The 27,323-nt window shown below is 44.9% G+C and overlaps 3 protein-coding genes across 4 annotated transcripts; 1 reads left to right on the top strand and 2 right to left on the bottom strand.

Annotated features, from left to right (window-relative positions):
* Window positions 1–1,172: 1,172 nt before the first annotated feature.
* On the bottom strand, window positions 1,173–12,063 carry LOC119353862 (U4/U6 small nuclear ribonucleoprotein PRP4-like protein). Of its 2 annotated transcripts, XM_037620558.1 has the most exons (5): window positions 10,374–12,063; window positions 7,375–9,414; window positions 2,994–7,269; window positions 1,748–2,008; window positions 1,173–1,659 (listed from the first exon to the last, which is right to left on the bottom strand). In XM_037620558.1, the coding sequence occupies exon 1, from the start codon at window positions 11,953–11,955 to the stop codon at window positions 10,402–10,404; it is 1,554 nt and encodes a 517-aa protein (XP_037476455.1). In that variant the 5' UTR covers window positions 11,956–12,063; the 3' UTR covers window positions 1,173–1,659; window positions 1,748–2,008; window positions 2,994–7,269; window positions 7,375–9,414; window positions 10,374–10,401. The 2 variants fall into 2 exon arrangements, with proteins under 2 accessions (XP_037476455.1, XP_037476454.1); XM_037620557.1 differs by having other exon boundaries at window positions 1,173–2,008.
* A 6,876-nt stretch (window positions 12,064–18,939) lies between these two features.
* Window positions 18,940–22,656, top strand: LOC119353859 (COBRA-like protein 1). Its single transcript, XM_037620555.1, has 6 exons — window positions 18,940–19,244; window positions 20,245–20,324; window positions 20,780–21,239; window positions 21,452–21,611; window positions 21,702–21,979; window positions 22,132–22,656. Exons 1-6 carry the CDS (start codon window positions 19,154–19,156, stop codon window positions 22,422–22,424), a joined length of 1,362 nt encoding a protein of 453 aa, XP_037476452.1. The 5' UTR covers window positions 18,940–19,153; the 3' UTR covers window positions 22,425–22,656.
* A 1,876-nt stretch (window positions 22,657–24,532) lies between these two features.
* On the bottom strand, window positions 24,533–26,650 carry LOC119353861 (COBRA-like protein 6). Its single transcript, XM_037620556.1, has 5 exons — window positions 26,496–26,650; window positions 26,312–26,391; window positions 25,743–26,199; window positions 25,144–25,611; window positions 24,533–25,047 (listed from the first exon to the last, which is right to left on the bottom strand). Exons 1-5 carry the CDS (start codon window positions 26,557–26,559, stop codon window positions 24,767–24,769), a joined length of 1,350 nt encoding a protein of 449 aa, XP_037476453.1. The 5' UTR covers window positions 26,560–26,650; the 3' UTR covers window positions 24,533–24,766.
* Window positions 26,651–27,323: the final 673 nt, after the last annotated feature.

Genomic DNA, 27,323 nt, shown 5'->3' with positions numbered 1-27,323 from the left:
TCCTATAACCCAGATGGGGCCCAAGGGCCTAGATCTGGGCCGGGGCGACGTGTCGGACCAGCTCACCGGGGGCCACTACCGAATCGGCCCGCCTATAACCCAGATGGGGCCAAGGGCCCAGATCTGGGTCGGGGGCGACGCGCCGGACCAGCTCACCGGCAGCCACTACCAAACCGGTCCGCCTATAACCCAGATGGGGCCCAAGGGCCCAGATCTGGGTCAGGGGCGACGCGCCGGACCAGCTCACCGGCGGCCACTACCTCGCCGCCAAGGGGCAACACCACCGCGGACTAGCAACCCGGGGATCGCCGGACCGCCTGCCGTCCAAGTAGCACCGCCATCCAGACTCACCCTCGAGTGGGAAGCCAGGACACGCGGGGAAGGAAGATCCCGACGCCGCCGACACCGCCCGGGCAGCGGCAGGGAGGGGCGGGGGGGAGGATGGACGCTAGGGCCATGGCGAGCACCGTCGCCTCGGTCGCCGCTTGCGGCGCAGGGAGGGGGAGGAAGGGGTCGAGAAGGGGGCGAAGGGGCTGGCCGCGACGGCGGACTCCGGCCGCGGCAGCGGAGGCTACGTGCTGGATGGGGGAGCCGGCGGCGGCGCTAGGAACCCTAGATGTGAGTTGTTTCCTTTTATGTGCGGTTGTGTTGTTGGTGCCCCAGTTGCTATATTAATATAGCGGGGTGCGGGGCGCAAGCCTGTTTCGGCCTCCACACGCGGAAGGGTTCTCCATTAACGTAAGAACATTATTTCATTCGTAACTTTGCTTTATCACTTTGACATATTTCCAGTTTAGCCCTCAAATATTACTTTAACATGAATCGTGCCACTAAAAAAGAATCTGGCTCACACCCGAAGTGTTCTCCCTCCTCCTTATCAGCTACTCCCTCTATAAGCAAATACTCCCTCCTTTCCTAAATATAAGTCTTTTTCTTTTTAGAGATTTCAATATGCACTACATATGGCTCTAAAAAGACTTATATTTAGAAACGACATTTTAGATCACTACCTAATGATCTAAAACCATTATATTTGTTTATAAGAGTATTATTTTGCATGTTCATCCAATACCACTAATACAATGGGCCAATGATCTGCATGTTAAGAATATAATAATAATTCAATGAAAGTATCCACATAACACCAACACTCACGCTTACAATTCCCCAATACTGGCAAAACATAACTGCCACCGCCACCCACTACACTTGCGATTGCAGTTTCCCAATAGTGGAAAAACATAAAATCATATAATCAACGACATGGCCCAGGAATAACAAATCCATATAATGAATAGATTCCACGTTGAAGAGTAACTGATGGTTCTGGAAAATATCTCATGTAATAAAAATCATTTTTACTAGTAGTACAAAAAAATTTCCTTTAGAGAACACTGAATGTCACTTGGAACTCGGTAACCAGCAGCAGGAGAAATTCAGAAATAATTACTGCTATAGAATTGAATACTTAACGAACTAATTACATCAGGATGCAAAGAGATTCGGTGGCGCGACTTCACTGCCATCGTACAGGTTTGAACTTGGTGTTCATCGTACAGGTTTGAACTCAGCACACGGAAGCAACACTCTATCCCTGGGGCTACAAGTTAAGCAACAGTAATTTGTCGGCCCTAGAGCGGAACAATTCGCTTGTACAAGCTGCATAAGGAGAGTTGTTTATGAAGAGCGAGATTACAGTTACAGAGAACAATAGATTTCAATATTTCAGTCACTTGCCTCAACTTACCCAGCATATCCTTCAGCCTTCACAAACTTACGGAGCCCATCAGATAAACCTCTTGCAAAGGCAAGTTGTGTCTGAACACGGACCTTCACAACCTCCATGGCTCCATAGAGCAGAGGGCAACATCGGCGATAGCCTCAGCTGAAGCAGAACCAGCCAGATAGATCAAAGTCTTGTGCAATACTGAAGAAATCCTTTGCCCCTTTGCTCTTTCAGGAAAACACCAAATCCGGAAGTGATGCTCTTACAATTGGCTGGGTCAATCTAACAAAATAGGCAAGCGATATTTTCATTACTAGCTGGTTTCACAACAATGATAACACATAGCAGACCAACCGAGTGCGGTTACAAATCATGCAAAAAAAAAAAATGGATGCCATATTTTGTTGGCACTTGGTTGGCAGAAACGACTACTTATGTAATAAATTTAAAGAATTACATGGACTAACTCTGGATGTTTGCAGAAGCCAGTCTGCAGTATCCTGTCCAACCAAATAGGAATATTCAATAGCAATTAACTAACATAACATCTGTGGAGGATTGGTTGAGCCAGCCCCTCATCCCGTCAATCGATCAGAGTGAAGAATAACTGGGTCACTAATAGAGTTTCTATATATATAATTGATCTTCTATTATTCTCAGGCAACAAGGGACGAGGATACTGCAGCTTCCTCTCCTAACCACTTCTACTGTGCCTCATAGAAATAGCTTTTCTTCACTGATGTGATTTGGATTTTTGCTCTATGCAGCCATTTCCTGTGATTAAGTTCAGAAGATGGCGACAGCGGTTGGTCAAATTAGTTATTTAATTTATTTCATATATATGCTTTGAAAAAAAACTATGTTCATAAATCATGCTGTATGAGCTTAGGATGCACCCAGTCATTATTCATTAGAATCAAGTAGTTTGTTTGTTCAGCAATCTAGCTGGAGGCATCAGATTTTACTTTTTGGACTGTAGGTTACGTTGCTGGTGACACCACTCAGTTGGTCCATTGGTGTTGCTGTATTGTGAATCTAGGTGTTTGGGGTAAATGAATTTCTTTATGTTGCGGAGCTGAAAAGGCACTTTGATAGTTTGGCACTGGCAGTAGCCATGCAATGGGTCAAGGAGAGATTGTATTTAAAACTTTGATAGTTTTGACGAATTGTGAAATACTGAATCTGCAAGGTGTTTTACTGTGGTTGCAGCTTTTAATGGTTATCTTGCAGGTGATGTAGCAACTATAAACAAGGAAATAACATGTACCTGTGTGGCGGTTGTTTTCTCTGTTCATCAGCCTCTGCTGCGGTTGAGGTACATTCTTTTTTTTTGACTGTACACAGTAGGAAAAATCCCTGAAAGGCCCCAAAGGGGCAGGTCTTACAGGCTTGAGGTAAGCCAACAGAACAAAAATAGAACCTAAAATAAAATAAAATAAAAGCTATCTAAAAAGGCCAAACAGAGAGAAGTAAAAGAAAAGAAAAGAAAAACCAAGAAAATTACAATACAGAGTCCAGCCATGATTGATACAAAGTGGAGTACTTCTTCATTCTGAATTTTAACAAATTGAGCTCCATGAAGTAGGTGTCCTTTCATCTTTGAAATGAAGGGGGGATTTGGGAATATCCTGTTGTTTCTAGTTATCCAGATGGCCCAAGAAGCCAAAATAATAATGTCCATAGCAAAAGGCAAGGCCAGACTCTGCTTCATATCTTCAATGGTCTGTAATACTGACAGAGCTACATTTTTGTTGGGGCAAACAAAGTTCCAACAAAAAGCAGCAAAAGGGCATCCCCAGAATAGGTGTAAGGTTTCTTCCTGTTGACAATCCATCACAACACAGTTGTATGTGTCCAAATGAAATGTTTTTCTTCTGAGTAGGTTAAGCACCATCCAGAAAAAACTTTGTGCTTGCGTTGACATGATGTGTTCCAAACCCACTGGAAGTGAGGTGGTACAATTTTAACTCCAATCATGCAGGTATATGGTTTTGAAGAAGAGAAATTAGCAGACCCCCATAAATAGCTCCAGGTGTCATTACAATCCCTGTATTCAGATGATCTAACCTCCTCACAGATGATCTCAAGTTGCTGGAATTCCTCATAAGCTTGTGTAGACAGGGGGAGGTGAAACAGGTCTTCCAAATATTCCAAGTTGGTAGCTTCCTGAACTGATAATAGAGTATTCTTTGTAAAAGAGGATAAGTGAGGCAGGCATTGAAATAGACATGTAGAGTGCCATTGATCAGTCCAGAATAGAGCAGACTTCCCATCACCAATATTGCATATGGCCATGGATTTGAACAAGCAGTTTCAAATTTGTCTTCCACCAAAAAGATCCAACCATGTTCTGACCAGGCAACATGCCATTACTGTAATAAATTTCCCAAATCAAATTTACCCATGGAATGTTGTGACTGTTAAAGAATTTGTGCAAGTTTTTCAGCAGAAGAGCATTGTTTTGCACACTTAAGTTGCAAATTCCCAGGCCTCCTTGATTTTTAGGTCTAGACACCACACTCCAAGCAACCATTGCTGGCATGTGATCTTCCATGTCTGATCCTCTCCAGAGAGAGTGTCTAAGATATTTTGCAATTTGTTTTTTGATGGTCTGTGGTATATCCAAGCAACACATGAAAAAGATTGGTAGAGATGCAAGAATAGATTTGACCAGTAACAGTCTCCCAGCTTGTGTCATGAATGTTGCCAGTCCCATTAGTTTTTTTGCAATTCTCTGCACCAGAGGAAGGCATTGCTCTACAGTGGGTTTAACTAGTCCAAGTGGCAATCCAAGATATGTGAATGGAAAATAACCTCTTTTGCATCCCAAGGTGTTAATCATGATGTCAGATCTGTCTTCAGATAAGTTGATAGGAATCAAATTTGATTTGTGATAATTTACCTTGAGACCTGTAGCAGTAGCAAAAGTATTGAGCAAAGCCTTGAGATTGAACAAATGAACTGGGTTTGTCTTCATAATGATCAGGGTATCATCAGCATATTGCACAACAGGGAAATCAGGACAGCTACCCACATTTAAAGGGGGTATAACTAACTTTCTGCTCATTGCTTTGTTTAGGATGGATTGAAGTAGGTCTACAGCAAGGACAAACAGTAGAGAGGAGAGGGGATCACCTTGCCTGACCCCTCTCTTACAATAAAATTCCTTTCCTGGCACTCCATTGAGTATCACAGAAGATGAAGCATAATTAAATAGCACTTTCATCCAGTGAATCCATTTACTACCAAAACCTTTAGCCTTGAGAATTTCCAAAATTGCTTGGTGTTCAATTTTGTCAAAAGCCTTTTCAAAATCCAATTTTAACACAACCACTTGCTCTTTAGAGGCATGGCACTGGTGCAGGTATCCATATGCCCAACCCAAGCAATCTTGGGTTGCTCTGTCCTTGAGAAACCCATATTGATTAATGTGCACAATCTTCAAGATGATTTTTTGTAACCTGTTTGCCAATAGCTTGGTGATGATTTTGAGGCAACTATTTAGCAAGGATATAGGTCATTTGGTGATATGGGGCAATCCACCTTTGGAATGAGAGTGATGTATGAGGAATTAATGCTTTCCAAATTGATGTTCCCTGCATGGAAATCATGAACTAGTTGCCTGATGTCTGGACCAATGATACCCCAACAAGCTTTGTAGAACTCATTATTGGAACCATCAGGACCAGGAGATTTGTCATTGGGTAGTTCCTTAACTACATCATTTATCTCCTGATCAGTAAAAGGAGTTTCCAAACTTTCAAAGAGGGCATGGTCAAGTTGTTGATGTAAAATATCCCGGAGATCAAAATGCATAGTAGTTTCTTCAGTCATGCCCAATCTTTGCTTGAAAGCATTCCACAAAATAGCTGATTTTCCATCATGATCAGTAATCTTCACCTTGTCATCGTTCTGAAGAATAGCAATGTGATTGTTTCTAAGGTTTATGGTTGCTTTTGTGTGAAAAAAAATTGTGTTCTCATCTCCAAATTTAACCCCTTTGATTCTCCCTCTTTGCTTCCAATAAATCATTTGGTTCTTAAGGACCACAAGTAATTCTTCTTTAACAAAATAGATCTGCAATTCCATTCGCAAAGACTTGACTCTCTGAATATCAAATAATCCAATCCAGTCATTCAAGGTGGCAATTTGCTTTTTAAGATCTAACAATTGTTTTGCCCATAACTTAATAGCCGTTCCCAAATTCTTAAATTTAGTAGTAATTTTCTTAGCAAAGTCGGTGTAACCCACAGGTATGTGCAAGCATTGGCCACCATCTCTTTGAAAGTGTTGTGGTGAAGCCAGAAATTTTCAAACCTGAAAATGTTTGATTTAGCAATGGAAGTCCCTATTTTGATCACACAAGGCAGGTGATCAGAAATTGGTCTAGCAAGGGGCAGCACCACAGAGTCAGGATAAGAGGGTAAGCCAAGCTGCAGAGGTGAAGAACCAGTCCAACTTTTCCGAAAGAGGGCCGAATTGCATATTAGACCAGCTAAATTGTCTGCCTTTTAGGGGCAACTCAACAAAACCTAATTTGCTAATGGCCTCATTAAAAAGAAGCATCTCATTGGCATCTCCCCCAGCTCTGTTTCTATCAGATGGGCTTCTAATGAAGCTGAAATCTCCTATGATCATCCAGTCTACTTCATTTGGCATATGGATATTAGCAAACCAATCAATGAACTCCAACTTATCTTCATGCACAAGACTGGGCCAGCTGAGGTATTTTTCAGAATGTCAGAGAAGTAGTTGAAGATTTCCCCCTTTCTGTTCATGCTGAGGTGAGAGATGGGCAAGAGTGCCCTTTTGGAGAAGCGTATGTGCGGTTTGCGCGGGTTCAGGACAGAGATAGGTTAATAAGAGACAATCCGCATGCATTTGGAGATATATTCCTTACTTTTGTCAAACACAATGAGGAGAGAAATTGGAGACGCACCTATTTTAACAGAGATGTTTGGTTGCTGCTGACTGGAGTCCCTTTTGATTTTTGGACCACTGAAGATCTGACGCATGCGATCAGCAAGTTTGGTAGGTTGATGATGTGGGAGAAGGATGAAACTAGGAGAGGAGGGGTTTTAGTTAATGCTAAAGTAACTGATCTTGGCAGCATCCCCAAGAGCTTAATATGGTGTGAGGGAGAGGATTTTGAAGAGGATACCTGGTCATGCTCTATGGAATTGCTTCTTGAGAACATGCTTGGGCGAGGGCCAGCTGATGAGGACCCGTTCCCTCCACCTGGTGTAGACCCCCATCCAGTGGCGGATCCAGGATTTGAAGTTACCCGGGGCAGACTTTTAAAGTAAACAAAATCTGAATCCATGATGGTATCAAACAAGACAATCAACACCATAAATTTAGCAAGTAGTATGCATACAGATAAGACAATCAACACAAACAATTGTTCAAAGTAGTTTCAATCTCAAGAACTAGGTAAAAAAGCATTGAAAACAACCAAAACAATTATAAGGCTTAACTTGTGCTCCCGCTGATTGAATCTTTCGTTCTTCATCCCAAAATGTCCAATCTTCAAGTCCAGGTACCTAAAACATGCACAATGCACAAAAAATAAAATATAAATCTTAGCATAATATGACACTTATTCCAACAAAAGATAAGAAAAGAAGATTGGGGGAGAGCAGAAGAACCTGCTGTTTGTGTCCTCCATGGCTGCTTGCTTGTACTTGTAAGCGCGGCGCATGGCTATTCCAGTGGCGAAGTTGCCAGAAATTGGGAACGGCAAGGCGGCGACCCGGCTCTCAGATCTCCATTAAGCACCATCTATCGGGCTTGGGCAGCACCAGGGTGAGGCGGCGAGCCGGCGGCGGAAGACGTGATGGCCTAATGCCCAGATTTGTTTACTCCGTCGATCGTGATGGGAAGTTAGAGAAATTGGGGAACGTCAAGGCTTGAAGCTGTACATAAAAATGGGCTCCTGCTTAATTGGGCCTTTACTACCAACTTATAAGACGTACTAGCTGGCCCATCTCAAAAATGAATCGTTATTTCGCTCCTCGTCTTCCTCCTCGGCTGATCCCACGATCGAACACACAGGTTACAGGGAACACGTCTCATCTTCCATGGCGGCCACTAGCCAAAGTAGTAGAGGAGCTACCCTAGGTCCCAAAATTTACCCGGGGCGGCCGCCCCTACACGACCCCACACTGGCGCCGCCCCTGCCCCCATCCTCTGCTTGAAAATGCTGATAACCTTCAAGGATTTGAACCAGATGACAACCAGTTAAACAATGACATTCCAGATGATGATGGATGGGATGAAGGTAGCTATTGGGCCATGCCCCAGCAGGAGGATCAGGAGGTCATTCAACCACAGGTTCAAGAGGAGCTAGTTGTGGACAATGATGAACTCCATGGCAATGGCAACAGCTTATCCTGGGCATACTTAGAGGTACATTCTGCTTGGTGCTACTCCTTTGTTTGTCGCCTAGGTTGCTGTTTACCATGGTTACCATTAGGATATAGGATCTGCAAGGTTGCAACATAGTTCTCGCCATCAAGTTTTTTACAATCGTAGCTAAACCCAAAATTGTTTTCCTATTCAGAAGATAGGAATAAAGTTTAGAGAAACACATGCGTACCGGCTGCCAATTTAGTGCACGGGTACAGCCAGTCAACCCCTCTTGATTTTTAGTTCATTGGTTAATTAAGAATGTAGAAATGAATTCCTCTTTGTTTATGGATTCCCCACTTTTTCCAGGGGAATTATTTTCTAAGTAAATACAGACGGAGAGATACCACAGTAATTAAGGTTTCCTTTGTTTGACGGTCCAACACCAGTAGTAATAAATTCCCTATTGAACACTTACACTGAAAGTGAGCATATTTTGGAAAAGCAGCTAGGAATCTTTGGTTTGAAAGAGTCATACTCCCTCCGATCCAAATTAATTGACACACACTTAGTACAACTTTAATACAAAGTTGTACCAAGTGTGCGTCAACTAATATGAATCGGAGGGAGTACATCTATTAAGTCAAGATATATACTGTCAAGATTCTGATGTTGTTCTATATTGCTGTCACATGAGAATAATAGCAGCCAAAATAAAGGCCAGGTGGTGGTAACTTGCAGTCGAATATATTAATACCTTTTCTGAGCAAAAAAGGAACGTGACTGCACTTAATTTGTCCTTCAGGAAAAACGTTGTGGATGATGAGATTATGAATACAACCCCTGTCAACATTTAAGAGGTGGCGGATAGGCATGTCTACGGGCATGCGATTAGAGAAACACATACACAAGATCAGGACGTATTCCTAGACTGGCAACTATGCTAGGATGATACGTGAGACAGTGGGATGTATCAAAATTATACCATTCCGGTAATTACACTATGTATTTCCACCCTTCTGTTTCCAGCTGATACATAACTTCTGCTACATGAATCAATCCAGCTTCTCTGTACGACGTTACGTCTAAAGATCAGTGTGCACTGCTGCTCATTCAATTATGTTTGTCTAAATACTTGCATCTTCTGTACTGATATAATGTTAACTGAAAACTGGCAATCTTTTCCAGTGATGTTTGGTGGAATTTCCACTAAGGTACTATAGAAAATGTATGACATGCCTGGCAAACATACCTATCAGATATGCTTTTCGATCTGCAGTTCTCCCAGTCTGCAACTCTGTGTTTATACGCGCTGCCAAGTTCGCTGTGAAGCAATATTGCTCTGAAGAACATGTGTTAGCCTGAAAGCATCAATAATTGTGCACATTGTGGTACATTTATAGTGAGATGGGCCATTTGTTTTTTATTTGAGTAATGGACTGCTTGTGTTTCTCTTATGGTTATTTCTGTCGGATGCTTTGTTGAGAGAAATAGTGGCATCGTCGGAGGCAGCTCTTCCATTTAACAGAAAAAGGCTGAACATACCACCAGCTGAAGTAATGTCTACTTCATTTTCCAATACCAAAGATGTCTGGGCAAAGAGCTGCAAATCAAAGACGCTTCCTGGTGAAGAAATATTTTGTTGGCTCTATGTTTCCATGTAATGAAGTTTACTGAATCCTTATGGAAGAAGTGTACCGTTGATTCTATCTTATCATATGCTATCTTATGCAAGGTACTCCCTCCGTAAACTAATATAAGAGCATTTAGATTACTACTTTAGTGATCTAAACGCTCTTATATTTGTTTACAGAGGGAGTATTAACTATCTTAACAGCTATTTCAACCCCATGTTTCCAAATGTGATCGATTCTAAATTGCGCACGCTCAAGTATATATTTTTCAAAGAGAAATCCTCATTAATTTTTCATCCGAGGGTTTCAATTGATGCCCTAAGTGGTTGCTAAAACCTAATGTTACCAAGAAAGACCATCCTTTTCAAAGCACTCTGGGTTTTAAATGGGACCTTGCGCCATTTGGCGCTGCATGTTACCCGAATAACGTAACTAATTATGCATGCTCAAATATATATTTTGAAACATAAGTCTTTCTTAATTTTTCATATATAAGGATTACAATTCGTACCCTAAACCTAAAGTTACTATAACAAATACAAATATTTTGGCGCAACGGGTAATCTAGTATTTCAAAGGCCAAGGATTATAGACACAATAAAATAGCATCATCGAATGTAAAGAGCTTGGAACAACAGATCAGCAAAAGGACAGACTAGCACAACCTGTTTCCAGCAACGGTGGAATCAATGCTTAATCCAACTCCATCTCATTATCCCGCGCGCTGCCTCTGCATGACCAGATCTTTATCGTTCTATCAAGTGAAACAGTCACAATCTGTTGTCCATCTCCACTAATATCCAGACTAGTAACATTTGACTCATGGCCTGACAAGCTTTTAATTGGTTTGTAATCCCGAGTTGACCATAGCGCTGCTTTAGTGTCATAGGAAGATGTTGCTAAATAATAACCCTCCTGGGGTTCAAATTTCACATGCGAGATGAGACTCTTATGTGCTGGTATAGAATATAACATTTGTCTGGTCCTCAGATCCCATATTCGACAGAAATTGTCTTCACTCGCGGTTGCAACCAGATGACCATTAGGTGAGAAGGTGACTCCTAGGACAGGTTTGACATGTCCAATGAGGGTACAGTACAATCTTCCTGATCTTAGATCCCAAACTCGAGCACTCGCATCAAACCCACAAGATGCAGCTAAAGAACCGTCCGGGTGAAAGCTGACACCATATACACTTCTGCTATGTCCCTCCTGGAGTAGAAGTTCAGTTCCAGTGTTGATGTCCCACAATCTCCAGGTCTTGTCAAAGCTAGCTGTACCAAGGTACTTTCCAGATGGATGAAAAGCAAGGCGAGCAAGACGATCCAGGTGGCCATCAAAAGACATCAGAAGTGACCCATCGCTGTTCCACAATTTGGCAGTTTTATCAGCTGAGGCTGTCGCTAAGCAGTTGTCGACTGGGGAGAAGGCAACATCAGTTGCACGTTCTGTATGGCCTTTCAGGGTTGCAATTCTGGTTATCTGTGGCAAGCTCCATACTTTGACGATCCCACTCCAGGAGCTTGTGGCGAGCATTGAGGCATCCCGGGAGAAGGAGCAGCCGGTGAGCGGGCGGTCGTCTCCAATCTCGCTGCGCTCAAGCGCGAAATCCGCCGCCTGCTTCACGACAAGGGCGGCCTCTGCCTCGGGGTCCTCGTCGGGGTCGGCGAGGCGTCGCTTGGCCCTCTCGACCCTGGCCTTGGCGCGGGGCAGTGAGTACATGGCGATGTCGACGCGCGCCTGGAGCAGTTGGTTGGTCCCCTCGGTGAAGAACGGGTACTTGATCTGCTCCGCGCCCTCGTCGTCGTCGTCGTCGCCCGGGACTACTTGTTCGTCCTCCTGCGCGCGGAGGAGGCGGTCGAACTGGCCCTCGGCCTCGAGGCGGGCCATGAGCGCACGCAGGCGGTCGCGGCGCTCCATCGCGCCCTCGCCGAAGAGCGTGACGGGCTCGCCGAGGCGGCGGAGGCGCGCGCGCACGGCGGAGTCGTTGGTGGGCACGGCCATGGCGTAGGCGCGCCGGCGCTGCAGGAGCTCCTGCACGGCGCGCTCGTGGCGCTCCCGCGCGGCGCGGTGGTCGTCGGAGACCTCGTAGCCGACCTCGTCATCGTCCCCGCCTCCGGCAGCGGCGGATGTGGAGGCGGGGGCGCGGGGTGGGACGGGGACGGGGACGGGGGCGATGGGTGGGTGGACGGGGAGGGGGGCCATGGGAGGGGTGATGGCAGGGGGTAGGGGCCTGGGGTTCTCCATGGACGCTAGCCGGGGTTTGGGAACGAAGACTAGGGTTTTGAGCTGCGAGGCGGCGGCGGCGGTGGTGGTAGCGGCGATCTGTGACCAAGATTTTATTGCCGAAGAAGAGAATTCGAAGTTGGTCCAGTTTTCCGGCCTTTCCGGTGGCTATCAGAATACCGACCGCCCGAAAGATTCGGCCTGCGTTTGAATTTGGGATCTGGTCAAGCCCGTCCCAGTACACACACAAAAGAAAACATAAATAACCTCACAGCCACTACATAGACCCTAGGCCACAATCCGGCGCCACTCTCTTTCCTCTTCTCTCTCTCGGCCGCTAGCGGCGACGTGATTCGAGCAAGGCGGCAGCGCAAACGCTGCATCCTTTCGGGGGTGTGCAAGCTGCACGTCGTTGGTTGGCATGGGGGCGCAGGAGGGGCGAGGCTCCCCACATCGACTCGCGTCCGAATGAAGCTTGACCGCGTGCACATTGGTGAAGTCTTCGACAACCCGATGCTCTCTCTTCTAGTCATGGTCGGCCGCAGGAGGGGGCGAGGCGCTGCTCCATCGACTTGGGGCCAGAGGGAGCTCGAGCTCGTGGTCATTGGTGTTGTCTCCGGCGACCAGGACGCATCCGAATAATGTGGCATCGTCGACATATGGATCAGAGGAAGGGGGTGGATGCAGTGGAGAGCGATGGTGTTGGGCGATAGGTGGAGGTGGACGGTGGCATTGGCGGCGAAAGCAACTTGGCGGAGGAGGACAATGAGCATGGCCATGGCCGAGGCCATGACAACAGAGGCTCAACATGACCAACAACAATACCACCCTATGGAAGGGGAAGGGGACGCGAAGGCAGGGGAGGAGGTATGTTTCTTGGGAGCGGCTAGATGACAGTTGACTGAAAACAATATTTGAGCCAGTCGACTGACCACAATTTGTTTCAGACGATTTGTGTACTAGCGAGGCTTCCCTTGGGTAGTAGTGGACCGACCAATGTATGCTTGTCCTTTCACCAACTAATAGCAAAGCTGAGTTGCTGAATTTTGTAATCTCATATTGTTTCATAAGCAAGCGGTGCTATGACGAGTTGTCCTATGCGTGTGTAAGATGAGATGAGTTGAGCCTGACTGGATAAGACATGGCTAGAAGAAAAGGAAGATTGTTTTTTTTCGGCGTGGAAGATTGCCAGTATGATTGTTCACAATATGTAAGAATAAGCATATAATAGAGGAGTATTTTGCAAAACAAAAGTTCTCTAAGACGAAATGAATTGGTTCCATTAGTATTACCCATAGAGAAGTTTTTTTAAAAGAATACATTCATGTCTTCAGTATTACACTTTAAGAAGAAAAAAATGAAAAAAATAATGACAAGATTTTCACACAATTTACTCAGAAAATGCACTTTTTTAAAAATATGCAGGAATAATTCTATACTAGTAGAATTTTGGCAAAAAGGGGTTTTCTAAGAATGAATTAGTGGCATTGGTACTAACCTTAATAAAGATGAAAAAAAGAGACAACTCAAACAAATAATAACAAAAATTGCACACTATTTACACCAAAAATTGCGCATTTTTATAAATGCAAAAATAAGCATGTAATAGTGGATTTTTTTGCGAAGAAAAGTTTTTTAAAATGAAATGAATACGTGCCATTAGTACTACATTTTCTGGAACAATTTTTTTGGAATGTATCATTGGTACTATCCTTAAAGAAAAAAATGAAATGAAACAATCAAAAAAATAACGATAGATTTTACACACGATTTGCACAGAAAATTGCACTCTTTTATAATACAGAAGAATAGGCATATAATAGTGAAATTTCTCAAACAAAAGTTTCCAAACAAGTAAAGAATTACTAGCATTGGTATTACCCATAATGAAGAAATAAAATAAAATAAAAGCTCAAACAAAATCAAAATAATGAAGTTTACTAAGTAACAATGAATTAGTGGCATTGGTATTACCCTCCAAAAGGAAGAAAATGAAAAGGAAACTCAAAAATAATAACCAAATTTGCACATGATTTACATAGAATTTACGTCTTTTTATAATATGCAAGAAAATAGGCTTGTAAAAGTGCAACTTTCGCAAAAAAAAGTTTTGTAAGATGACATGAATTAGTGTCACTAGTATTGCGCTTAAAAGAGAATGAAAAAATTAAAAAATTTCACACAAGTATACACAAATTATGCTTTTATAATATGCAAGAATAAGCATATAATAATGGATTTTTCGCAATAAATAGTTTTCTAGTAGGAAATGAATTAGTGGCATTAGTATTTCCTTAAGGAAGAAACATAATGAAATAAAAACTGAAACAGAATAATAAAAAAATAAAGTTTTCTAGAGAAAAAAATGAATATATACATAATACTTGGAAAATTTTGCATTTAATTTATCCAGAAATTGCATTTTTATAACACGCAAGAATAAATATATAATCATGAAATTTTCGCAAAAAAGAAATTTCCTAAGAATGAATAATTTAGTGGAATCGGTCGTATCATTAAAAAGAAAGAAAAATATAAAAAATAAATCAAATGTTGACAGAATGTACACGCAATGTACACAGAAGGGTTTCACAAAAATAAAATTGCACACATTTTACATAGAAATTGTGCTTTTTATATGAAAGGATAACCATATAATAGAGGAACGAAATTGGAATTGCCGTTAAAGAAAGAAAATGAAATAAAATGAAAAAAAGAAAGAAAAATGATGATTTTTTCTACGGAAGAACAAAACACTTTAAGAAGAAAGAAAATAAAAAACAAAAACAAAATAATGAAATTTTCTAGGAAAGATTGAAACCCTTTAAGAAGAAAGAAAAAAATAGTGAAGTTTTCTGTGCAATAATGAAACCCTTTAAGAAGAAAGAAAATAAAAAACCTAAAATTAAAACAAAATAATGAAGTTTTCTGTGCAATAATGAAACCCTTTAAGAAGAAAGAAAATATAAAAAAATAAAACTAAAACAAAATAATGAAGTTTTCTAGGGAAGAATGAAACCCTTCAAGAAGAAATAAAATAAAATAAAAAACAAAAATAAAATAAAATAATGAAGTTTTCTGAGGAATAATGAAACCCTTTAAGAAAGAAAAATACAGAAACTAAAACTAAAACAAAATAATGAAGTTTTTTATGTAAGAATGAAACCCTTTAAGAAGGAAGAAAATATAAAAACAAAAACAAAAAAACAAAATAATGAAGTTTTCTAGGGGAAAATGAAACCCTTTAAGAAGAAAGATAATTAAAAAATAACTTGCACACAAGTATGCTCTGGAATTGCACTTTTGTAATATGCAGAAGATAAGCATATACGGTGCAATTTTTTCTTTCTACTATAATTTACACACATGGTATATCATACTTGTGTGCATACTTACTTACAAACACAAAAATAAAAATATTTGTTATCTAAGAAGAAATCAAGTATAGTGGCATTGGGACCACCCTTTAAGTAGAAAGAAAGTAAAAAAAAATAATGATACAATTTGCACACAATTTACACATAAATTGCTCCTTTTAAGTTATGTAAGAATAAACATATAATAGTGAATTTTACATAGAAACAAAGTTTTTAAACAAGGAACAAATTAGTGGCATTGGTATCATCCTTAAAAACGGGAAATGAATTTAAAACTAAAAATAATAAAACAAATAACATTTTCTAAGAGAGAGAGAGAGAGAGAGAGAGAGAGAGAGAGTAAATTAGTGACATTTGTATTACTCTTAAGAAGAAAGAAAATAAAAAAAAACTTGCACACAACTTTGCAGTGAAATTGCACTTTTTATAATATGCAGTAATACACATATAATAATGTAACTTCAGCTGTCGAGTATAATTTACAAAAATGTTGTATAGTACTTTCATGCATTCATACACATAATAATAGAAAAAATATTTAATTAGCAAAAAAATTAGCACAAAAACAATTAGCATTTTTATTACCCTGAAGAATAAAAAAATGAAAAATAAATAAAATTTCCACACAATTAGCACAGAAGTTGCACTTTTTAGAATATGTCGAATTAATATATAAGAGTGAAGTTTCCATACTTTAACATAATTTGTACATGTATACATTTACACACACTCAACATCTAGAAAATACACGTAAAGAAAAAGAAACTCAACTGAAAAATAGAAAAATAAAAGCAGAAAAAAACTCACAAATCTTAAAGGACAATCCAACGGCCAGAAAATCTACTGGCCACAAAACTAAAAGTCAGCTGACTGAAACCTGGCTAAAGTGATTTTTCTTTGCACCAAGTATGGCAGAATTTGCGTCGTGTGCATGCCTTTGAATGGTCCTCTTGATGACCCGTGCTTGTTTTGTTACAACTTCCAAGCTTTGTAAAGTTGACGATGACGTGCTTGTGAATGGTTCTTAAAGAATAACTGTTTGCGGGAATGTCGGTGTTGGTACTACACGAACATGATTGTGCTGAAAACTGATTGATGGGCATGCATGGTTGAATTGGTAATGAACATGGTCATTATCGTTTTGAAATAATACACATGGTGTTGTAACTTTGTATGCATCTCCGGTTTGTGCAGTCCACGAACAATGAATCTACTGTTAATGCATATATCCTAACTCAACTGGAGTAGCAGCTTACTGATTTTTGAAACACATGTGCCACATACTGGCAGTATTTTTTTTTCTTGTTTATCTTGGACAATATTTTGACTGCAAGGTGCTGGAAATATTCCTCGAGTTGGGTTGCAATCTCTGGATCCTAGTCAACTGAGTGAGATTTGGTACTTGGATCCTCCTAACGACACGACCACATAGAAGTGGAAGCAGCCTGAGTGCATGGCCGACTAACTTTTGTTTTGGCAAACGGGCTGGCCGAGTGGCTTGGTCAGCTATAGACGATGGCAAAGTGTGTGTAGACCGAGCGACCGAGCTCCTTTTGCTACCGAAGATAATAATCTTGATTGACTAGAGGCGGGATCAGAGCGTACATTTCCCCCTCCTGGACTTGTTCTGCCTCCGCTACCGCTAGCCAGCCACATCCTACGACGCTTTCGACTGGGAGGAGAGGAGCGCGCACGAACGAAACACGGCGGCTCCGGGCCAATGAAAACGAGACGGCCGGCGGGAGAGATCGGTCGCACACGCATGGGTTGCGCCGCGCAGGCGCTCCGGGTCACGCAAGCAGTGCATCTCATCTGCCGCTTCGAACGGACTGAGGACCGGAAGAAGAGCATAGGGCGGCCGAGCGTGCCCCGCCGCCCATCTTTTTTTTAGCATCAGTACAGACACAAGCGCTCATATACACACGCATACACTCATCCCTATGAACGTACACAAGCACACCCTATCCCTATGAGCACCTCCGAAAGACTGAACAGACATATCATCTTGAGATTTACGAAGTCACCGTAGGCGCCTCGTCGTCGACGGGAACGTCTCTTTCCACTAAAAACGCATCGCCGGAAATTCTGAAATAAATCCAGGAATAATGCGAGCATCAGGATTTGAACCCTGGTGGATTGGGGATATCACTGTCCACCTAACCATCTCAACCACAGGTTGGTTCGCGCCGCATGCGTTCAGCTGGATCTCGGTTGTCCTACGCAGAGCGGCACGTTCATGAGGCCTGCATGCATGGATGGACACGCGACATCGACATAGCCTTTCGTGGACGGTCTCTGCATGACGTCCGCAGGTGGAAATTCTAGACGAGCCGTGACATTTTTTTGCGTCCATGAAATTGAACCGAGCTCGTCGCAAAAAGAACAACGAAAAAAACGCGTGCGAGTTGCACCTAGATTGCCCTTTCACCGGGACTGCATTTTTTTTAGCATCAGTACGGACACAAGCGCTCATATACACGCGCATACACTCACCCCTATGAACGCATACACACACACACCCTACCCCTATGAGCACCTCCGAGAGACTGAGCCGGCATATCATCTTGAAATTTATGAAGCCACCGTAGGCGCCTCGTCGTCGACGGGAACGTCTCCTCCCACTGAAAGCGCATCGCCGAAAATTCTGAAATAAATCCAGAAATAATATGAGCACCAGGATTTGAACTCTGATGGGTTGGGAATACCACTGTCCACCTAACCATCTCAACCACAGGTTGGTTCGCAGTGATTGCCGTACTCAAAGAACCGGGGGATGTTGTGAACTCAACCACCACTAATTGCCAGAGTCTATATATAGGCAACTTTCATACGTCGAGGCTTCTCCCGTAAGGAAACGGAGACGTTAACGTTTGCAGCACAACACTCCGGTTGATATGGCGTGTCGATGGCCGTTCGCGCCAGCCAGTGGGAAATTCCTTTAGCCTTTATTAGGGAAAGATTGCGCACATAAGACACGAAAAGCTGAGCTTTATGATCGGTCCAAGTCCATCTAGTCTAGAAGAAGAAAAGGGACCTTGGGTTCGGATCAGCGAGCGCTAGTCAAGAGGACTGATGATGAAGATAAATCCATCACGCACATTAATCAGGACATCCGACTCTACCAAACATCGGATACTTGTTGCTCCTCGGTCAACCAAGCGACGAGAAATCTTTCATCATCACTGAATGAACCAAGCAAAGGCCAGGAAAAGGCAACGTGACAGCCATCGGTGGAGCGTCGGAGCCACGGAAATAGAGGGAAGGGAACCAGAAACACGGCTAGCAGTAATGACGATCAAGTCTACCGGCCAATATTTCCAAGAACAGTTTGACTAATTCACATCTAAATGTTTTTTAAGGATGTCACATCTAAACTCCCATAAATATATAATGCAGTAACAAGAAAAAAAACTAGGGCAAAAAAATAAACCATAAATAGAATGAATATGAGCTTAGATGTGACATATGTCACATCTAGATGTGTCCTATACAGACCCTTTCAAGAAACAAACAAGCTGGCTGGCTGCACACTTGCACTCCCACCGTCGTCCCACGGCAGCGAAGGGGAAAGCCTCCCACGAGAATAGCTCAAAGCCGTCTGCATGTAGTAGTAGCACACGGCTACGCGCAACAACAAATCCGACTCACACTCACACACTATACACACACGCACACGCACACGCACACACGGCCACAGGCACAAACCTCGCTCTCTGACCCCGGCCCGCTTTTCTGGAGCCCCGTCCGCGCAGAGCACATCGTGCTCGTCGGAGGGAGTGATCAGGGGGGTGCAGCTGGTTCCTGAGACTCACTCGAGCGAGCGACCTCGTACTCGACCGGCCATGGCGGCGGCGGCGGCACCGCGTCCCCTGAGGACCTCCATTGCGCTGCTCCTCCTCGCCCTCGCCCTCTCCGCGCTGGTGCCGTCGTCAGGTAAGGGCTCTTGATTTCTTGGGTTTTCTTTCCTCTCTGTTTATTTTTTCTTGGAGTTGTTCGTCGATTCATGCGCTGCTCGAGCAAGATCGTTCGGGGGCGAGACGCGGGCAGATTCTTGGGGATCCACGGACGGAGATTTGGGTAACCGGTAGAAGCACGAGAGGGAGGGGGAGGATTTGGTCCGCCCTGCTAATTTTGGTAACGGCGATGATTTCTCCGTCCGCCATAAATGTGATCGTCATGATCAACACGCGATTTTCATTCGGGGATGCATTTCTGGGAGGGCTTTGTTTGGGGAGCGAGAAATCACATGCCATCGTTCATCTTTACCAGTACTATTTTTTGCAACCATTGAATGATCTGTTTTCACGTCAATTACAGTCTTCTTTCATCGTCGCCTGAGAGCCTGTCTGAAACCGGAAGGGTCTCCTGTTCCCCATCCCACATTTCACTGCCTCCTAAAAAAAGCTTGAAATTACAACACTTCTAGGCCTCTTGCACCACCATTAGCTCTTCGATCGTGTTAGAGGTTTTTTATTTATTCAAATTGGTTTGTTCAATTTAGTTTTATAGCTTTTGTAGTTCATGTAGCCATGTATTAGGCTTGGTCTGTATTATGACCAAGTGCAGTGGAAACTGAGTGGGTGCACACTATTCTGTTTCATTTCAGCGAAAAACCCGCCTTATGAACGGCATCATGCTAAAATTGTGACCTCCACTTGGTATGTGAACAACACTTAGTGTGAGTAAAATGGGTGTAGTTTAATCACCAATTTGGTAACTTGATAAGTGGCAGCTCCAGTTAGTGTTCATTCAGTTTAATTTATTATGGCCCTTGTTCAAAAAATTCAGTCCACTTTATGGTAACATGTGATTCAGTCCACTTTATGGGAGTAAAATTCAGTCCACTTTATGAACTTGATACATGTCTCCTACCATGACATCCTTACATTTTTGTGGAACCATGCCCCAAGCAAATTTCCTTGGCATTTTGCAGATGCGTACGATTCGCTTGATCCGGTTGGGAACATTACGATCAAGTGGGATGTGAAGAAGTGGACGGAGGATGGCTACGAGGTAAGTAAGCCAGTTCAGCCTGTTCGAAGCTAAGACCAATTCAGCGAATGCCCCTATCGCTACACGAGTCCACACCAGCGTTCTCCATTCTTACATGAGCAAATTCCATGAAGAAGAATCTCCCATGGGAAAATAGAATAGATGGTGCACTGATATTGCAATACTTTGTGGAGCTGCAGGTCAAAGAGATGCTGAAAAGAAAATGACACAGAACATTTGGCTTCCCTGTTAGTAGTATCTTTTTTTTTCCACCAGGAAAATTGGTCTATTTGGCTGGTCTTAACAATCAAAAGTCATATGACACGATGATTTACCGATATGCTGCAGCATTTAGGGTTTCTTCATATGTATTTGCACAACTTATAAGCTGAGAAGCAACAACCTCCACAGTCCATACAAAATCTTTTATCCAAACTGATGACAAACAAGCTGTAAACTCCTTTTTCCTCCTGCAGGCCACCGTTTCACTGTACAACTACCAGCAGTATCGCCACATCCAAGCGCCGGGATGGAAGCTCGGCTGGGCGTGGGCGGGGAAGGAAATGATCTGGACAATGGCCGGCGCCCAAACCACGGAGCAGGGCGATTGCTCCAACTTCAAAGTGGAGCCGCCGCCGCACTGCTGCCGGACGGACCCGGAGGTGGTGGACTTCCTTCCGGGGGCACCCTACAGCCAACAGACCCCAAACTGCTGCAAAGGAGGAGTCCTCAGCTCATGGGGACAGGACCCCGCCAACGCCATTGCCACATTTGACGTCAGGGTTGGCCGGGCAGGGACTACGAACAGCTCCGTCCAGGTGCCCGCCAATTTCACCCTCAAGGCCCCTGGGCCAGGGTACACCTGCGGGCCTGCAAAGGAAGTAGACCCTACCAAGTTCATTGTCGGGGACGGGAGGAGGACGACTCAGGCCCTCAGTGAGATTTCCATTTTTCATCATCTACCCTCCCTACCACCATTTGATGCATAGCAGTAGTAGTATATTTCAGAAGGAGCTTTTTTTCTTCGAGAAGGAGGATAAACCCCCGGCGAAGCTTTTGAACTTTTCGACGCCGTGTTCATGATCTTCCTGCCGTGGCAACAACATTTACTAGCATTTTGGTGATAGCTTTGTGTTTCTTCTGTGCAGAGACATGGAATGTGACGTGCACATACTCGCAGTTCGTCGCGGGAAGATCCCCGACGTGCTGCGTTGCGCTCTCGTCGTTTTACAACAGCACCATAGTCGACTGCAACACGTGCTCATGTGGCTGCCAAGACAACAACACAAACCCAGTGAGCTGTGTCAAGTAAGTTAAGTTACATATGATGCAAGAACATGAGTCACAACTTTTGTGTTCGGTTATATATGTGACACGGTTGGGTGTCCTCCTTGGCAGGCCCAACTCACCTTATCTGGCTTCTGTCGTGCCCGGGGATAGCACCAACATCCCGGCACCTCTCGTCAAATGCTCCTCTCATATGTGCCCAATAAGGGTGCAGTGGCACGTCAAGGCTAACTACAAGGACTACTGGAGGGTGAAGATCACGGCGACAAATCTCAACTACCTGATGAACTACTCGCATTGGAACCTCGTCGCGCAGCACCCGAACTTCAACAACCTGACCACTATCTTCAGCTTCAGATACAAAGATCTGAACCCTTATGGAACAATAAGTGAGGGCTTTGTTTCAATCATCTTCCCCTGAAAACTTATACATTATGCAGTGTATATTTGTCTCCATGCAGAGGCCGGGGGCAATCCTCCTTAAAAAGAAAAGAATGTTTATGTTCCAGCTACTGACAAGTTATTGCTCTGTCGATCGCAGACGACACCGGGATGATGTGGGGCATCAAGTACTACAATGACCTGCTCATGACTGCCGAGCATAATGGAAATGTTCAGTCTGAGCTTTTGTTCCGGAAGGACCCGGACACCTTCACCTTCCTGAAAGGATGGGCGTTTCCGAGGCGAGTGTACTTCAACGGCGAGAACTGCGTGATGCCGCCTCCAGATGCGTACCCATGGCTGCCGAACGCTTCTCATCGACTGTCGGCGTCACTTACCATTCCATTCATAACCGTTTGGACAGCATTGGCATTCTTGCTGGTTCATGCGTAGTGAAGGTCGGTCCAAGGAGGAATGAATACATTAGATGGAATTGCACAGAGGTTTTCACATGATTATTGAACAAAGGTTTAGATGACAACTATCTTGGAGTGCAGATTCAGATTCAGATGATTATTGAACAACCTAACCAAGCCTGAAGCTCTGGCTGATGGTTGTACATTACTACTTGATGTGCTTCCTTTTTTTCTTTTTTGCGGGGATACTTGATGTGCATTCTAACTAAGGCAAGACAGATACTTAAGTTGACGCAAAACATTTTAAATTGTTAATAAAGAAAAAAACACAATAAAGATAGATATTGACTGTACTCCTTCTATTCCTCGTGTAGTGTGCATATTTTTTTGGAAGTAAAACATTGTTTAGTTTGACCAAGTTTAGGCTGGTCATAGTGGGGAGTAACTTATACTAGTGTCATGCATATGACACTAGTCTAAGTTACTATCTTTATAGTGCAAAGTAACATAGTACTAGTGTCATAGAGGACTTCATTTATTAGTTTGTAGACTCATCTTGTCTTGGGAAGCGCTATGTTACAGTAACATATTATGTTACCACTTCTCATTAACTATATGCCACGTAAGCAAACTTTTCTTGAAGTGCGCTATGTTACTAGCTAAGTTACTCCCACTATGACTAGCCTTAGCGAGAAACATATCAGCAGAAATAATACCAAATAAATACTAGTCCTACTATAAATATATGTTTAATGATGTATCTAATGATATTTATTTATTATTATAGATATTGCTATTTTCCTCTATAAATGTAGTCAAAGTTTGGGAAATTTGACTTTTCAAATATTTTATGTGCACTAAACAGAGAAGTATAGAACATCTATTTCCATTGTGGATATGAAAAGCACATTCAGATAAGCATTGCTTTCTATCTTAACATATAAACACGTAGAGCTCATGCTTCATGCATGCTCTTGGAAAGAAGAAGAAAAGCATATACCGAGGCAAATTGAGGTTATTTGAAATCGGTTTTGCTAAAGCACATCAGATGTACCCTAAGTATTGCACATCTAAGTCCTATGTCATTGATTTACATGAAGATTTGTGCGGAAATTTGCTTGTTCTTTTTCCTTTTCCTTTTTCTTTTTATGTTTGATTTGAGCCACTTAGATGTGCAATAGCTAGGACTCATTTGAAATCTCTAATTTAGGCAGATCGGATTTTTTTGGATGGCCAATAGGGATGACAATTTTTATTTGTTTCATAAAGGGAATTTCATTTCTATCTGATCAATCTTGCGTTGTTGTTCTCCCCCTTTCCCCTCAAATGTCAAGTGAACTACTCATTTTCGTGGCAACTACTCCCTCCGTTCCCAAATATAAGTCTTTTTAGAGAGTCTAACAAGTGACTACATATAGAGCAAAATGAGTGAATCTACACTCTAAAATATGTCTACATACATCCATATGTTGTAGTCCATTTAAAGTGTCTAAAAAGACTTATATTTAAGAATGGAGGGAGTAGTTCATTTTAGATACTCCAAGGTTTTGACATGATGTGCATCAAAAAATTCAGGAGAAAAACAGTGCACATGGCAAATTCACCCATAGTTGACAACTACGGTTCGAAAAGGTTACGGATCTGTGGGCAACAACACAAATAACTGATGGCATAAATCTTGAGGGGGAGGGGGGGAGGGGGGGTATGACCCGATTTCAAGGGAATAATTGACCTTGATTAAGCATGTCCTCGCTGTAGTCCTCTAGATCTGCCTAGGGTTTGCGCCGAGTCGCCATGGCAACTTGCTAGAAGGGGATCGGGGCAAGGGAGGGAGATGATCGAAACTGGGAGTGGCGGCTTTGATGACTGCCTTCGCACCGCGGATCGGAGAGGGGTTTAGAGGTTTTTCGGGGAGTCTGTCTCGTGGTGGCCCATGTGTTCGCGCTCATGGTTCGGGGAGTTAGTAGTTGTCGTTGGTTCAGCCTGCAGGCTGTCATGCTTACACCCGAACGTGCGTGCAGTTTATATGCTCGCCCGCACGGGATCGTGTGGGCTGGCTCCCAGGTACGACCGGACGAGTCGTGCGGGTGGGTGTCCATTGTACCACACGGGTGGCAGATATCGGCATCCAAGAAAAAACACCAATGAACAGAAGAAAGTGCTATGGGTCAGAAACGGGAGATGCAAACTCCAACCTGATTGTGTTACACAGACATATTCCTCTACCGAAATCATGCTCCTGTCCTGCGTGCTCTACTTGAAATGGGGAAAAAACTTGCGTTTAATTATATCCAGATCAAAACACAACCGATGTCAATCTTGAAGCCCAAAACGTTCTCCTATGATCTACAGGCAAAACATCATGGCCGCCTCCGACGCTCATGCCACGAGGAGAACCAAGAAGGCGACGACGACGACGGAGGCGGAGCTCACGAGCGGCGCCGGCGCGGAGTTGGGCAGGTAAGGGTAGGAGTCCGGCGGAGGCATCCGGCACTCGTCGCCGTTGAAGTAGATCTTCCGCGGGAACGCCCACCCCTGCCTGAACGTGAATGTGCTCTCGTCCTTGCGCATCAGCACCTCCGACTGCACGTTCCCGTACGGCCCCGCCTCCATCAGCTGGTCGTTGAAGAACTTCATCCCGTAGAACAGCGCCGTGTCATCTGCACACCCACCCAACCGTAGATCTAAATTTAGTTCTCATTGCAGAGTTTGTGATGATGAAACGAAGGGAATTGATCGAGATCTTGTTTGCTTACTGATGGAGCCGTAGGAGACGACGGGCTTGTAGTCGAAGCTGAAGACCTGGGTGATGTTGTCGAGGTTGGGGTGCTGGGCGACGAGCGTCCAGCCGGTGTAGTTGGTGCGGTAGTCGAAGTTGGTGACGGTCACCTTGGCGCGCCAGTAGTCGTGGTAGTTGAGCTTGACGTGCCAGTGGACGCGCACGGGGCACATGTGCGTCGTGCACTGCAGCAGCGGCGCCGCGCTCTGCCGGTTCACGTGCCCGCGCAGTGCCGCGGTGACCGCGTGCGCGCTCTTCCCCGACGACGCCGGCATGAGCCGCTTCGAGTCCCGCTCGCTGCGGGCGCAGGTCTTGTGCTCGCAGCCGCACGCGCACCTGGCGCACGGCACGATGGTGTCGTTGTAGAAGGAGGAGAAGGAGACGCAGCAGGACGGGTACTTGGACGCCAGGTGCTGCGAGTAGGTGCACGTCACGTTCCACGTCACTGCATGGAGCGCCATTATATTCATCCATCCATGGTGGCTCGTTACTCGTTAGTTACTTACAAAACTATTTCATGCATGTATGCATGCATGCATGCATGGCGAGGAGAAGAGAGAGAAGGTGAGGACGTACTGAGGGCCTGGGTCTTGCGGCGGCGGTCGGCGGTGAGGAAGACGGTGGAGGGGACGACCTTGGCGGGGCCGCAGGTGTAGCCGGGGCCGGGGCCGAGGAGGGTGAAGTTCTTGGGGACCTTGACGGTGCGGTTGGTGGTGCCGGCCTGGCCGACGCTGACCTGGAAGGAGGAGACGGCGCCGGACGGGTCCTGGCCGTAGGCGGAGACGACGCCGCCGCGGCAGCAGTTGGCGATCTGCTGGTTGTAGGGCACGCCCGGGAGCAGGTCGACGACGGCGGGGGTGCGCTTGCACGAGTGTGGGAGGTTTGCCTTGAACTTGGAGCAGTCGCCCTGCTCCGTGGCCTGCGCGCCCACCATGGACCAGATCACCTCCCGCTTCGCCCACGTCCACCCCACCGTCCACCCCGGCGCCATGATCTGCCGGTACGTCTGGAAGTTGTTGATCGTCACCGTCGCCTGCCATGCACGCACGCATGCAACCGATCGGTTAGCTCCTTCACATTGTCCTTGACACGATCGATCATAATGAACCCCGGAGAGAGATGGATGGAGAGGAGAGGATACTCACGACGTATCCGTCTGGCGTCCACGAGAGAACGTCCCATTTGATGGTGATGTTCCCGTTGGGATCCAGCGGGTCGTAGGCCACTGCAACGCACGAGCGAGATCAACACGCTGCTCAGCACCACCATGGAGCAAACAAACCATGATCGAATTCGCCAAAACACAAGCGTAGGGAGCTAGAGAGGAACCTGCGACGGAGAGCGTGGCCGCCGCGGCGAGGATCAGCGCGAGCGCGGCGCTGGGCAGCTCCATGGTCACCACGCGTGCAAATGCCTGCAAGAGCAACGCACGTACTCTCACCAGAAGGCGCAGATATTGTGGTGCGCGTGCGATGCCGGGGGCTTTAAGGCAAAGAAAGGGAGCACCGGATGACCGGAGCAGGGCTAGCTAGCGCGCGGCGGGTGGCTTTTGCAGGAGGTGCATTGTGCGGGAAGGAAGCCAAGCCATGCCAGCCAGCGGCCGGCGGCGCCCGCGCGATCTCGATGGCAATGCGCCACCAACCTCGATCGGGCTGGTGCTGCGCGTGCCTGCGTGTGTGCGCTGCTGAACTCATGGTCACATCACATGGGCTCTGATCTCTGACGATTGGTGACTCGACAGAGCGGCACCATGCCGCCCCTGTGCGCGCGGCGTTGGGTGTGGTGGCTCGGGTCGGTGCGCGAGCGCGACGTACGTACGTGGCGTGCGCCTTTGGCGGTTTGGCTGGCTGGATCGGGGTTTGCTTGCGGTTTGGTTCCTCGCCGGGCAAGCAACGTGGTGGGTGGTCTGGCCGCGCCCGGAGTGGGAGTAGGAACAGTTTGGTTCCTGTCTCGTGGATTCTTTCTTTTGCGGGAAATGGAATTTTGTAGAAACTGGTTGATGCAGTGTAGCGGCGGCCGGCCGTTGCGATTGCGACTTGTCTCCGATCACGACGCCGCAACGTCCGAACACGCCTGAACATTCTCAAAACGTGTGTGTGTGGCCCATGCCGTATGCTTGCGTCCCAAGTAAGCACTACGGAAAACGATTCATGTTTC

Source organism: Triticum dicoccoides, chromosome 2A (genome assembly GCF_002162155.2).
Source record: "Triticum dicoccoides isolate Atlit2015 ecotype Zavitan chromosome 2A, WEW_v2.0, whole genome shotgun sequence".
NCBI lineage: Eukaryota > Viridiplantae > Streptophyta > Magnoliopsida > Poales > Poaceae > Triticum > Triticum dicoccoides.
This window is presented reverse-complemented; position numbering and strand designations above follow the sequence as displayed.

Bases quoted from the DNA above. Each gene is read 5' to 3' on its own strand.
- LOC119353861 (XM_037620556.1), bottom strand. From the start codon at position 26,559: ATGGAGCTGCCCAGCGCCGCGCTCGCGCTGATCCTCGCCGCGGCGGCC. The intron at 26,200-26,311 runs GTGAGTATCCTC...CGTGCATGGCAG, and splicing joins GGACGCCAGACGGATACGTC to GCGACGGTGACGATCAACAA. The intron at 25,048-25,143 runs GTAAGCAAACAA...GTGGGTGTGCAG, and splicing joins CGTCTCCTACGGCTCCATCA to ATGACACGGCGCTGTTCTAC.
- LOC119353862 (XM_037620557.1), bottom strand. From the start codon at position 11,955: ATGGAGAACCCCAGGCCCCTACCCCCTGCCATCACCCCTCCCATGGCC.
- LOC119353859 (XM_037620555.1), top strand. From the start codon at position 19,154: ATGGCGGCGGCGGCGGCACCGCGTCCCCTGAGGACCTCCATTGCGCTG. The intron at 19,245-20,244 runs GTAAGGGCTCTT...GGCATTTTGCAG, and splicing joins CGCGCTGGTGCCGTCGTCAG to ATGCGTACGATTCGCTTGAT. The intron at 21,240-21,451 runs GTGAGATTTCCA...TCTTCTGTGCAG, and splicing joins GAGGACGACTCAGGCCCTCA to AGACATGGAATGTGACGTGC.